Consider the following 14,024-nt stretch of genomic DNA (forward strand, 5'->3'; position numbering starts at 1 on the left):
GTGGGGTGGAGGGGAAGGGTCTGCTTTGAAGGCCTATCCCCCTTTGCCTGGTTCATACAGGGACCCCCCCAAAACTGTCTTCATCCTTGCTGCTGCCAGCCGGCTGACACTCCAGTCTGATGGAGGAGGCAGCTATCTAAGCAAGAACATGGGAAACTGGGTGGCACTGGAGCTGTGACAGATGAGGGTGCTGAACCCAAGTAGGGTACAGAGGAGAGTGGTCAGAGCTTCCTGGGGGGTGAGGACAGTTTGGAACCCACATTGCAAGGAAGTGACATAGCTGAACCAGAAGGATGGATGGGGGGCAGGGGGGCTGGGAGATGGGTTTGCACTCAGCTCAGCGGGGAGGAGCAGAGGGCAGGAAGGCCAGGCCAGGCTGGAGCAGCGCTCAGAGGGAGTGAGGGAGCACTGCTTCCAGGGCTCTGGCAACCAAACACCGCTCCACACGGCTGGCACGGAGGGGCTGCTGGCTGGCTCAGCCCAGGTGGCGTGGTCAGGAGCTTGGGCCTCGTTCTGGAGGCAGAGGAGGGTTGTGGGAAGGTTCGGATTTGGCCGTTTTTGCAGCAGAGCTGTGACAAAGCACCGAGACGTGGGAGGCTTAAACCACAGACTTTTACTGTCTCTCAATCCTGGGGCCGAGGAGTCCAAGGTCCAGGTGTCGGCAGGGCTGCGGGGGAAGGAAGGGTCTGGTGCAGCCCTCCCCCGCGGCTGGTAGAAGGCCATCCTCCTGTCCGCACGGCATCCTCCCAGCATGCACCTTGGTGACTCAGGAGAGAGAGGGGTATGGGAACAGAAAGCAAAGGAGAGATCTATAGAGTGTTTAGGAGCCTGGTGGATCTGGATCCAAATCCCAGCTCTGTCCCCAGCTAGCTGTGTGCACCGGAGCACACTGTCTAACCCAGTGGCCGGCAAACTCATTCGTCAACAGAGCCAAACATCAGCAGTACAACGATTGAAATTTCTTTTGAGAGCCACATTTCTTCAACTTCTTCTAACGCCACTTCTTCAAAATACTCACCCAGGCCGTGGTATTTTGTGGAAGAGCCACACTCAAGGGGCCAAAGAGCCGTAGGTGGCTCGCGAGCCGCAGTTTGCCGACCTCGGGTCTAACCTCCCTCGACATCAGACTCCTTGTCTGTGGAATAGGCTAGTGACCCCCAAAGGTTACGTGTGAGGGTGACGGCCACGCCGGTCCAGAGGGGCACTCGGCAAACGTGCATGAATGAGCGAGAGCCATGGGGGTGGCTGTGGTTGGCTGGTTCCAAGGATCAAGGACCATGTGACCATCTTACGATTCCCTCCTTGACTATTCCTTTCTCTAACAGACGAATGCCAGGCACTGTTTTGGGTGCTTAGGATACACAGATCCTTGCTTACCTTTGCTAAAAAAAAATCTCCTGGGAGCCTGCCCTGAGCACCAGGACGGGTTGGAGGGCCCCCTGGCGTCCCCCAGCCCCCTGGCCACGCTGGAGAGCTCCCTCCCGGGGGAAGGGGCCAGCCCGGGGCACCTGGGACCCCCAGGCCCCCGCACTGTGCCTGGCCTCCAGTCAGAGGGGTGAGAAGCATGAACGGAAGGCAGGAGGCCAGCCCCTAGCCCTAGGCCTGGCAGCTTCTGCCCAGACCCCCACCCCCACCCCCCTAGTGCCAAAGGCTGTTCACTGAGCACCTCTGAGGCAGGCTCTGAGGGGAGTCGCCCACAGTGCTCGCTCCAGGCTGAGAGGTCGTCTCCAGAGACCCCCAACTCCACCCAGGAACCCCGAGTCCCCTCAGGGGGGCTCAGCTCCACTCCGCAGACCTTCCCCCGGGCCTCTGCTGTGTCCAGCTCTGTGCCAGGCGCTGGGGACTAGAGGCCCAGACAGAACCCCTGTCCCTGAAGTGCTCCAGCTGGTGGGGCCACAGGCAGTGGCAGTTCAGGCTGTGATGGGGGGGAGGTTAGCGGGGGAACGGGTTAGCGGGGGGGGGGGGGGGTAGCAGGTCCCATCCCTGCCAGAAGAAGGGGGTCAGGGAGGTTGCAATAACACAGGTGAGAGGAATGAGCCAGACTTTTTAAAAAGGTGTTGATGGGGAAGTCACTCCCAGGAGAGGGGCCCGTTTGTGCAAAGGCCCTGAGGAGAGCAGCAGATGGTGCCAAGCCCAGGGGGATGGGGCTGGTTTTCGGTGGCTAGAAGGAAGAGTTCCAGGGGAGAGTGGACACCCGGGGGGGAGTGGAGGGGTTGGCTACCAATCTCAACACCAAACCTGAACCCAGTGGTCGCATCAGCACCTGAGTGCCTGGCCAGGGGTCGCTGCAGGCCACCCTCCCCCAGCTATCTCCTCGCCATCCTCACTGACCCCTCTCTTGCCCCCTCTGGCCCCCAACAGAGATCAGCGATGGCATGGAGGTCTCCGATGAGCTCTCCGTGTGCTCCGACAACAGCTATGACGCATATGCCAACAGCGCCACCCCCCCAGGGGAGCCTCGAGGGACGGGCAGCCATACCAAGCCGCTCACGGACCGGAGTGGGCGTTAGCTGGAGCCCCGTCTCCAGGCCGCACCGGACGGAGACCAGGGAGCCCAGAAGAGCAGGCAGAAGCCTGTGTGGACTGGGGGGTGCTCTGGAGCTGGCGCCAAGGCCGCCTCGTCAGGTCCAGCCCCTGGTCCGCCATGGCCTCTCTTAGGGGGTAGGGGCTCCCCTCTCCCCTCAGGCCCAGCTGGGCCGGGACTCCAGCCTCTCCGATGCCCCTGCAGGCCTGCAGGGTCCTTCTTCTGGAAAGTGTGGGGCCTGGTCCTCCCCTGAAACCCTCCCTTGAATCCTGGACGCTTGGATGGGCCACTGGGCCATGCCCTGTCCCCTGGAGGATGTAGGACCGCCCTCCTGTTTGGGCTGTGAAGCAGCCGACTTCTCTGTCACTCCTGCCTCGAGGACCTGGGGCTGGCTCTCCCCCTCCAGCTGCTCTGCTCTTCACACCCGTCTCAAAGCACAAGGAGGCTGGCTCAGCAGGAAAGCCTGCAGCCAGAGGTGGAGATACTCCTCCGACCAGCCTCCCCGCACCCCCCCTGGCCCCCCCACCCCCTCCCCCCCGCCACCGGCCCCGCCCCAGGGGAGGGCCCAAGCCATGTCTGTAGGAGCAGCTGGAAGTGGCCAGAAGAGCAGGCTCAGGGCTGCTCGGCCCCCTGCCCACGTGTGCAACAGGCCTCCAGGGCAGAGTGACCGGGAGGCTCAGGAGAGCGAGACCGGCACCACCTCAGTGACCTCAGGGCAGGGCCCCTGGGAAGAGGGTTCTCTGGGCACGGTCAGGGGCAGGCAGGTGGCCACGGAGGCCTACAGAGGAAGGGGCCTGGGGGCCTCGGCCAAGGGGTCAAAGCTGCCGTGTGGACACGTCATTTCTGAACTGTCGGTGGGAGGATGGGGACCGAGTTCGGGATTCAGTCTTGGCCCCACGACATGAGGAGGAGCCATTCTCAGAAATGAGAGGGAGGGCGGCAGACTGGCAGGTTCCGTCACAGCCCAGGGCTGGGGCCAATCTTAGATAAGTGACCGTCCAGGCCCCACAGAACAAGTGGCACCAGGATCCCGCCCAGGCACTCATGCCTCTGTAACCAGCCAGGGACAGCACGGAAGAGGGGAGGGCTCCCGGGCCCGATGTCAGGGTGAGCAGAGGGACCAGGAGGTCCCCGCGCAGCCCCGGGGAGGCGTTCTGAGCTCCCTGACCTGTGGAGTGAGACCTGCAGCCAGCAGATGCCTCTCCACCGTGGCAGAAGTTTGGCTTGGACTTCTGCAGGATTTGGACCTGACCAGAGCCAGCCCACCTCGCTCCTGGCACATTGGGGTGCCTGGGCTGAGCGCCCCGATACCGTCCCCAGATGTCCCTCTCTGTCACTCAGTCCTCGGGCCCCTGCCCTCCGTGAAGGAGTCAGCAGAGGAGTCGAGGCAGGGCTGTGGCTCCCATCCTTGTCCTAAGCGTCTGTGTGATCTCGGGTGTGTCCTGCGGGGGAAAGGGAGAAGCTGAACTCTAGCACCAGCCTGCATTCAATAAACATGGTGCTTTCTGGAAGCCGTGGGATGTGTCTCTTCTCCAGACAGTGGTCTTCTGGGCAGAATTCTTGGGGTTGGAGTAATTCTGCCACCTTCCTGGGGGAAAGGAGGGAAACCCCTCCCAAATGGAACCCAGGCTGGGCCCTCCCCCGCCCCCCACACACACATTCACTTCTGAGACTGCCTCTCAGGAACTGTGAAGTGTTCACCCTGCTTTCCCCCACGGAGCATCTGCCAAGTGCTTCTCTTCCCGGAGCAGAGGTCAGCTCCCGCCTCTCCTTGGGCACAGGGAGCACGAGTGAAACCTGGACCTGCTGGGTCAGGAGGGGGGTCACTGTCCAACCCAAAACGCCCGGTAACCTGCTCTCCAGCCGCCGGCCGGCCCAACAGGAAAGTGGACTTGACCTTTCCTGCCAGCTCCTTCCTGTCCAGGCAGTGCCCCTGGCCAGACCTGGGCAACTTGAGACATCCTGGAGTTCCCAGGAGACGGTAGAGCAGACTAGTTCTCCGTGGAAGAGCCAGAGTCCCCCTCTCACCAGAGCCCTACACCATACCCTCCCTGCCCCCCACCCCCTCGCACCCCCAATGCAGACGGTCCAGCTGCCTCCTCTCACCCCCAGCAATGAAGAGAGGATGGAAGCCAGCCTCTCCGGGGGGCAGACGGCTGGGCTTGCCTCCACCCTTACTTGAGCCCACAGCCCATGGCCAACCCTGGCCCCTAAGCCTTGACCTGAGGAGTTACCAACTCCCTGATGTCCTGCCCTTGTCTGCGGATGCCAGCCTGCCAGCCTGCCCACTCCAAGAGGCCTTCCCTGCCGGCCCCAGTAGACCCACTCCATCCTTCCTCCCTTGGACCTCAGTGGGTGAGGCCTCCTCAAGGCTGAGCCTACTCTCTACTTCCTCCAGGTCCTCCTTCCCAAGTACAGACATAAAGGTGCCTCAACCTAGAGGTCCAAGATGGCAGTGGCCTAGGAGGACGCTGAACCCAACCAAGTACACACACACACAGAGAGAGCAATTACCCCAAACAACAGAGGGCTGGGCGAACAGCTTCTGAGTGTGAGAAAGAGGCCACACAGAGAAGGCTGGGAGGCAGCGGGGGCTCCAGGAGCCTCAGGAGGACTCTGGGGCTAGAGGGCCAAGTGGAACTACTTCCACCCCCTCCGCCTCCGCAGCACGGTAACCGGGCCCACCTGCCAGGCTGCTGCAGTGAGTTCCCAAACACGTCACCTGAGCCCCTCTGCTTCCAAACACAGGGAGCAAGCCCAAGCCACGGACAGTGGATCCTGCCTCCCACTTGGAGCTGCCCGGGGCTGGTAGGCCAGAGCCCCGTGTATCTTAGGCACCTGCGTGGCTCCTACCAGCCTGTCGACTTATGAACCAGGAGGTCCCAGTTCCATTCCCGGTCAGGGCACATGCCTGGGTTGCGGGCTCGATCCCCAGTGTGGGGCGTGCAGGAGGCAGCCGGTCAATGATTCTCTCTCATCATTGATGTTTTTATTTCTCCCTTTCTCCCTCTCTCTCTCTAAACACACACACACACACACACACACACACACACACACACCATAAACCATGGAGGGGATGGTAAAAAAATTTAACCCTTGAAAACATACTTAAATTTAAATGCCTTAAGATAGGTTGTAGTCACAAACCAAAAACCTATAAAATACTTAAAAAATAATAACAATAAGGAATCCAAACAAAATACTAAAATAAATAAATAAATAAAAATAAACAGCAAACTACAGGAAGGCATTAAAAAAAGAAAGACTAAAGGACTATAAAAACAATCAAAAAACAAAACAACCCCACACAAAACAAAACCAACCATTAACAAAGTGGCAATAAGTACATACATATCAACTACTTTAGATGTAAATGAACTACATGCTCCAATAAAAAGACATAAGATGCTGAATGGATTAAAAACATGCCCCAACTATATGCTGCTTACAAGAAACTCACTTCAAATCAAGACACATTCAGACTCAAAGTAAAATCAATAAGGAATTACATGACAATTAGGTCAGATGAACTTAGTATTTTTTGAAGATTTCATCCAAAAGCAGCAGAATACACATTTTTTTTCAAGTGCACATAAGAAAATATGAGAACATTTTCCAGGAAAGACCACATGTCAGGCCACAAAACAAGTCCCAATAAATTTAAGATTAAAATAATATAAAGCACCTTCTCTGACCCCAATGGTATGAAACTAAAAATCATTTATAAGAAGAAAATTGAAAAATATGTGGAGGCTAAATAACATACTAAACAATGAATGGGTTAACAATGAGATCAAGGGTTAAATAAAAAGATACTTTGAGCTAAAAGAAAATACAATGACCCAATATATATGGGTCACAGCTAAAACAGTCATAAGAGGGGGAAGTTCATAGCAATAAAGGCCTACATCAAGAAATAAGAAAAATCTCAAATACACAATATAACCTTAAACCTAAAGGAATTAGGGAGGAGGGGAAACAAGAAAAGCCCAAAGTGAGTATAAGAAAGGAAATAATAAAGATCAGAATGGAGCCCTAGCTGGTTTGACTCAGTGGACAGATCATTGGCCCGTGAACTTGAAGGGTCCCAGGTTCAATTCCGGTCAAGGGCACATGCCCAGGCTGCAGGCTTGATCCCCAGTAGGGGGCGTGCAAGAGGCAGTTCATCGATGATTCTCTCTCATCATCAATGTTTCTATCTCTCCCTCTCCATTCCTCTCTGAAATAAAAACATATTTTTAAAAAAGAGGTCAGAATGGAAATAAACAAAATAGAGTCTAAAATTATAATAAAAAATATCAATGAAGCTAAGAGCTGGCTCTTTGAAAAGATAGCCAAAATTGATAAACCTTTAGCCAGACTCATAAAGAAAAAAAAGAGGGCCCAAATAAATAAATTCAGAAATGAGAGAGAAGTGACAACTGAACCATAGAAATACTAAGAATTGAAAGAAAATACTATATCATGTGCCAACAAATTAGAGAACCTAGAAGAAATGAATAAATTCCTTAGGAACACACACTCTTCCAAGACGGAATGATGAAGAAACATATAATCTAAACAGACCAACTATTAATGAAATAGAATCTGTAATAAATAAATAAAAACTTTCTCCCTGGCTAGTTTGGCTCAATGAATAGAGCATTGGCTTCCGGACTGGGGGTCCCGGGTTTGATTTTGGCCAAGGGCACATGCCTGGGCAGCGTGCAGGAGGCAGCCAATCAATGATTCTCTCTCATTGATGTTTCTGTCTCTATCTTCCTTCCTCTCTAAAGTCAATAAAATATATTTAAAACAAATAAACAAACCAAAAAACCTCCCAACAAACAAAAGTCCTGGACCAGATGGTTTCGCGGGTAAATTTTACCAAACATTCAAAGAAGAATTAATATCTATCCTTTTCAAATAACTCCAAAATTTTGAGGAGGAGGGAAGGCTCCAAAATTCATTTTATGAGGCCAGCATTGCTGATACCGGTAGTAGAAAAAGACAGTACAAAGAAAGAAAAATCTTGGCCAATATCCCTGATGAACATAGATGCAAAAATCCTCAGCAAAATATTAGCAAACAAATTTCAGCATTACATTAAAAAGATCATACATCCTGGTCAAGTGGGATTTAGCCCCAGGATACAAAGCCAGAGCGTTATCTGCATATCAATTAATGTGATACACCACATAAACAAACTGGAAGAGAAAAATCACATAACATCAATAAATGCAAAAAAAAAAAAAGCATCTTATGAAGCCTATCATCCATTTTTAATATAAATTCCCAGCAAAGTAGGGATAGAGGGAACTTACCTTAACATAATAAAGGTCATCTATGACAACCCCACAACTAATATCATACTCAATATCATAAAACTGAGAGCTTCTTTAAAATCAGGACAAGTCAGGGTTGTCCACTTCCACCAGTTTTATTCAACATAGTATGGGAAGTCCTAGCCTCAGTAATCAGACAAGAGAAAGAAATAAAAGCGTCCAAATTGAAAAGGAAGAAGTAAAACTGTCATTAGCTGCATATGGCATTAATACTATATAAAAAGAACCCTAAAGATTCTACAAAAGAAACCTATTAAACTAATAAATGAATTCAGTAAAGTAGCAGGATACAAAATTAACATTCAGAAATGGGTTGCACTTTTATACACCAATAATGAACTATTCAAAAGAAAAAAAAATGCTACTTTCAATTGAATAAAAAAATACCTAGGAATAAATGTAATAAAATAAAATAAAAAGATAAAGGAATTATTTCTGAGAACTATAAGACACTGAAGAAAGAAATTGAAGAATACACAAATAAATGAAAGGATACACCTTGCTCATGTCATGGATAGGAAGATTGGCATTGTTAAAATGTCCATACTATGTAATCTATAGATTCAATGCAACCGCTATCAAAATACTAATGGCATTTTACACAGAAATAAACAAATAACCCTAAAATTTGTAAGAAACCACAAAAGACCCTGGAGAGCTGAAGAAATCTTGAGAAAGAAGAACAAACTTGGAGGTATCATGCTACTTGATATCAAATTATATTACAAGACTATACTAATCAAAACAGCATGATACTGGAATATAAACAGACACAAAGATCAATGAAATGGAATAGAGAGTCCAGAAATAAAAGCACACTACATGATCAGTAATCTATGACAAGGAGGCAAGAATATACAATAGGATAAAAACAAATGGTGTGGGGGAAACTGGACAGACACATGCAAAAAGAAATTAGACCGCCTTCTTACACCATATACAAAAATTAACTCAAAATGGATTAAAGTCTAAATGCAAGACCTAAAACCACAAAACTCCTAGAAGAAAACATAATAGGCAGTAAACTCTTTACATTACTCTTAGCAATATCTTTTTGGATATGTCTTCTTGGGTAAGGGCAACAAAAGAAAAAAGTAATGGGGCTACATCAAACTTAAAAGATTTTGCACAACAAAGGAAACCATCAACAAAACAAAAAGACACCCCCACTTAATGGTAGATCCTCCCAAATGACACTTTTGATAAGTAGTTGATATCCAAAATATATAAGAAATTCATACAACACAAAAACACACATACACACACAAAAAATCAAACTGATTTAAAAATGGGCAGAGAACCTGAATAGATATTTCTTCAAAGAGGACATACAGATGACCAACCGTCATATGGAAAGATGCTCAAGGTCACTGATCATCAGGGAAATGCACATTTAAAATGAGATATCACTTCGCACGTGTCAGAATGGCTATCACCAATAAATAGCAAACATTAAGAGTTAGCAAGGACGTGGAGAAAAGGAAACCCTTATTCACTGCTGGTGGGATTTTAAATTAGGGCAGCCACTATGGGAAACAGTGTGGAGTGGCCTCAAAAAATTAAAAATAGAACTTCCATACAATCCAGCAAATCCATTTCTAGGTATTTATTGGAAGGAAACAAAAAGAATTCTAATTCAAAAAGATATATATTCACCCCTCTGTTCACTGCAGCATTAGTAGTAAAAGCCAAGATATGGAAGCAACCTAAGTGTCCATCAATTGATGGATAAAGAAAATGTGATACATATATGCAATGGAATATTATGCAGCAATAAAAAATAATAAAGTTTGCCATTTGCGACAACATGGATGGATGATGTTAAGTGAAATAAGTCAGAGAGAGAAATACAAAAACTGTATAATTTCCCTTACAGGTAGAATCTTAAAAAAAAAACAAAAAACCAATAAGCAAAACAAAAGTAGACCCACAGACATAGAGAACAGCTGATGGTTGCCAATGGGGAGGGGGTGGAGGATGGGAATAAAGAATAAATAACGTGCTTAACAAGTGCTTGGATCTCTCACATCCTTCAACGAAGAGTAACCCATGCCACTCTATCTTTGGGGCTACACCATTCCCTGGAGCAGGGCCCGCGGGACACTCTCTCCAAGACCTCAGTACACATACCGGGCCACCGCCACAGGGACCTCCCCCCCCCCCCCCCCATCAGACCGGCCGCCTCAGCCTGGCCAGAGCAGGTTCCCGCAACACCGGGCCGGAGGGACTCCTCACAGCACAGGCTTTCTGTAAACAGAGCTGGGATCTGGAGGACCCCTCCTGCCAAGATGAAAGACCAGGGCCGAAGGCGGGGCTGGTCTGGGGCTTGGGGACATGTCAAGGCATCCGCCAGGACAGACATAGGTGCCCCAGGCCCACGGGTGCTCTATCAAAGCAACCTCCTTCCAAACTGCTGTCCTCTTCCGTGAAGTGAACTCTGTCCGTCCACCCCACGGACACCAGGCCCTGGAACCCTTTGTAGAGGCAGCAAGTGACCTGGCACCAGTCTATGCAGTCGCTTCCCTCTGGCTCCCGGAGGCCAGCCCAGCCCACAGCTGCCTCCTCCTCTCCACCCCCACCAGGTCTGTCCAAAACCCCCGTGCCAGTCCTACTGTCCCCTCCAAGGGAGGTACATTCTTGAGCGAAAACCTCAACTCATACCGCATCACAGAGGACCATAGGATGTTCACACGCATGACACAGTCCACAGACAGAGACCCCTGTCATACACCCACTGCCCACAGAGATACACCCGCCACACACACAAATGAACAATCACAGGGACACAGAGACAGGGACACACACCAGGCATATAACCAGATGCATGGTCCCACAGTGACACCTGCTCTCAGGAGGAATACAGACATGGCACAGTCACACCGGCAGGAAGGAAAGCTAGACCTTCACACCATGCAGTCATACGCTTAGCCACGCCTGCAGCTACCAGGTTACACTCTCCCCAGTGCCACACAGCCGCTGAGTCCCACAGTCTCATACAAGTGCCAGGGAACCCCTGGAAGCTCACAGCCACCAGGCTGTAACCATCTCCCAGGAGAGGCCCTGCCCTCACACCCGCGCATCCTTCAGGCGCAGGGTCCGTGCCAAGTCACTCCAATCCAGGCACACGGTCAATCCCATGCCCAGTCCTCCCTCCTCCCCCTTTCCCTCCCCTCCGGGGCTCGTCCAAGAGTGAGTGGAACAAAAGCCCAGCATCCCCTCTTCCCCTCCACCCTCCTTCCCCCTCCTCCTGGCGCCCAGCCCCTTTGTCCTCCTGCAGCTGAGCCCGAGTGGCAGTCCAGGCAGAGCAGCGGAGACATTGGAGCCCGGGCGGCCGGGGGTTCAGGCGGCAGGACACACAGGAGTGGCCGGTGCAAGAGCAGCAGCTTCGGGGTACCCGGGAGAGGACATGGCCAGGTAAGTGCTTAGGACCAGGGCTGCCCTGACTGTGTGGTGTCCACAAGTCTAAGCATGTTTGTATGAGTGGGTGTGGACGTGAAAAAGAGGCAGGGTGGCGTGCCAACTCTTAAGGGCTGGGTGCCTCAGGCTGCACCAGGACCTAGAGCTTGAGATGCCTAGACTCTTGGCGGGATGGGAGAATGTTCCCACTGGGCGCCCTTCAGTCCCGAGTGGGAATCCCCAGGGTGGAAACTGTGTCTGAGGTTCCGTGTGCCCAGTGCCCAGAGCAGATGAGCTGTAGAATGAGCAAGTACTGGTGCACTACCCAGGAGAGGAAGCCCTTCCCCAAAACCCCTATTGCTAGGACAGCGGTGGGCAAACCACGGTGACTAAATGTTACTGTGTATTGGAAGCTGTGAGGATTAGGCAATTGTGGCATATTTTGTGCAAAGAGGTAAAGGGGAGTATAGGACAGTGGTCGGCAAACTCATTAGTCAACAGAGCAGCAAAACGCGGTTCGCAAGCCGCATGTGGCTCGAGAGCCGAGGTTTGCAGACCACTGCCCTAGGATATCTCTGCAAGAATAAGCCCCTCCTCAGGCTGAGACCTGCTCACTTGCATCTCAGCTCCAAGTGTGGCTGCTTTCTCATTTCAGAGAGAACGGAATGGGGGCAGCATGCTCTCAGCCTCTCTCGGCCCTCAGCTGCTCCTGGGCTCCTCCTTGGGACACGCCCTCACTCGAGCAGGGGTCTTCAAACTACGGCCCGCGGGCCACATGCAGCCCCCAAGGGAGTCTGATCCTGCCCGCCAGGTTTTTTGGGCAGTGAGCGCAGCCAAGGTGTTACAGTAGGAATTAGTAGTTCATATAGTCCGGCCCTCCAGCTCTCTGAGGGACCGTGATCTGGCCCCCACTTTAAAAAGTTTGAGGACCCCTGAGTCTAGCACATGTGGCTGAGCTGCTGGGCACAGTCTGGAGCCAGGTGCAGGGCCCGGGCCCTCTATGTGGGCAAAGTTAGCTTCCCAGAGCCCTGCCCACCAGAGAGCTCCTTTACCATGATTCGGAGGCAGGCGACCCACCGCCTCGTGTGACCTGGGCAGGAGCCGTGAAAGCCAGGCTGGCACTGGGCAAATCTCATCTCCAGGGCAGAGTGGTCTCAGAGGAGGGAGAGCACCTGGGATCGGGATCAGGAGAATTAAGGGGGAGGCAAGGGCATGCCCAGGGCTGTGCTCCTCTAGGGTAAGTTACTGCATAAAGGAGGGAGCTCCCTGTCCCTGGAGGTGTGCAGAGGCAGTACGTTCCCAACGGCCAGATCATGACGGGCACCATACAGCCCTTCCGTCTGCGGATGCCTTCACAGTCACCCCTCCTCTGATCCTCACGGCAGCCTCTGAAAGGCATGTTCCCGTGTACCTGCCTCCACATGACAAACATAAAGAAAGTGGGGCACTAGACAAACTTTCCAGGGTTGTGAGGATCAAATGAAATTATAGACCAAAAAGCACAACCAAGTGTGCTCCCTTCCTCTTAGGTAAAAAAAAAAAAAAAAAAAAAAAAAAAAAAAAAAAGCAAAAGCAATGCAAACACCATCGGGTCTGTACTCTGCACCTGGCAAGTTCCATACATTCTAGTTAAGAATCATAAAGTCACAACTACCCTGTGAGGCGGCCATTCATGATCTCATTTCACGTGAGGAGACCGAAGGGAATGTGCACCGGTCACACAGAGTCAGTGTCAGAGGCAGGATTAGAACCCAGATCAGTCCTTAGAGCCAACCCGTTCCTACTTCTCCAGGGCGCTTGCAGGGCAGCAGAGAGCCTCCCTCGGGCGGGGCTTTCCCTTCTATCTCCTCCCCTGGGGCCTCTGCACAGCTGTTTGCTCAGCTGGAGACATTCTCCCTCCACTCCCCTCCCTCCACCCCTCTCCCTTCATCTAAGTCTCCTCAGGGTTACCTTCCCTGACTCTCCCCTCCACTGTGTTTAGTGCTCCTTCGCAGAGCTCTCCTAATGTTCTGTACTTCCCATGGGAACCCCACCCCCACCCCCACCCCCACCACCGCCAAGCTGTGAGCTCGAGGGCAGGAGCCATGACTGCCTTGCTCACTGCCTGGCAGAGAAAAGCTTCTCCACACATACTTGTTTAATGCCTTCACTCAACCTTGAACAGGTACTGAGCACCCGCTCTGGGCCCGATCCTATGGTGCTGGGGAAGGGGCACCAACAGGAGATGGGCAGGAGACAAGATGGGGTGAGGAGAGGGAGTTAGAGGTATACCCCTCCACATACACTGCGTCTCTGTGAGGGTAGCCTGAATTCCTTGATCAAAGGCTACGGTTCCTGTAAGGGGCCCTTCCTGATACAGATACTCCGTACAGGTTCCCAGCCCTCCAAACCTTGGGAGATGGGGAAACTCTCTGGAGTGGGAGCCACGTGGCACTGCTGCATCCTTTGTAGTAGAGTCTCTGAATACGTTCTGCACGTTTGAAATCATTCCTTTATCAGACCCTTCTACAAGATACCCCGTATGAAAGCGTGCCAGCTGTGTTCTATCAATACTAACAGAAAACAGCTTGGCGAATCTGGAGCGCATGAAGGGCCACTGGGCTTCAATGAGTAAGCGAAGGCGGAGGTGCCAGAGCTAAGGCAGGAGGGAGCCCCTCAAGTAGGCAGAGGCTTCCAGATCCCCGCAGCCAGCCATTAGGAGTCTGGATGGGAGAGTGGAAGGGACAGCAGCTGAATGAATGAAAGAACGAACGCACACTACTTACTTTCATGCCTACCTG

The 14,024-nt window shown here is 51.8% G+C and overlaps 1 protein-coding gene across 4 annotated transcripts in view; it reads left to right on the forward strand.

The window, feature by feature from the left end:
* Positions 1-4,035, forward strand: part of GDPD5 (glycerophosphodiester phosphodiesterase domain containing 5) — a 92,829-nt gene extending 88,794 nt beyond the window's left edge. For all 4 annotated transcript variants that reach the window (XM_084893398.1, XM_084893401.1, XM_084893399.1 and 1 more), the window contains one exon: positions 2,362-4,035. In XM_084893398.1, coding sequence (XP_084749524.1) covers positions 2,362-2,510 — 149 coding nt within the window. In that variant the 3' untranslated portion in view covers positions 2,511-4,035. The remainder of the gene's footprint in view (positions 1-2,361) is intronic.
* The last annotated feature ends 9,989 nt before the right edge of the window (positions 4,036-14,024 follow it).

Source organism: Pipistrellus hanaki (genome assembly GCF_964339955.1).
Source record: "Pipistrellus hanaki genome assembly, chromosome: 9".
In the NCBI taxonomy this organism is placed as follows: Eukaryota; Metazoa; Chordata; class Mammalia; order Chiroptera; family Vespertilionidae; genus Pipistrellus; species Pipistrellus hanaki.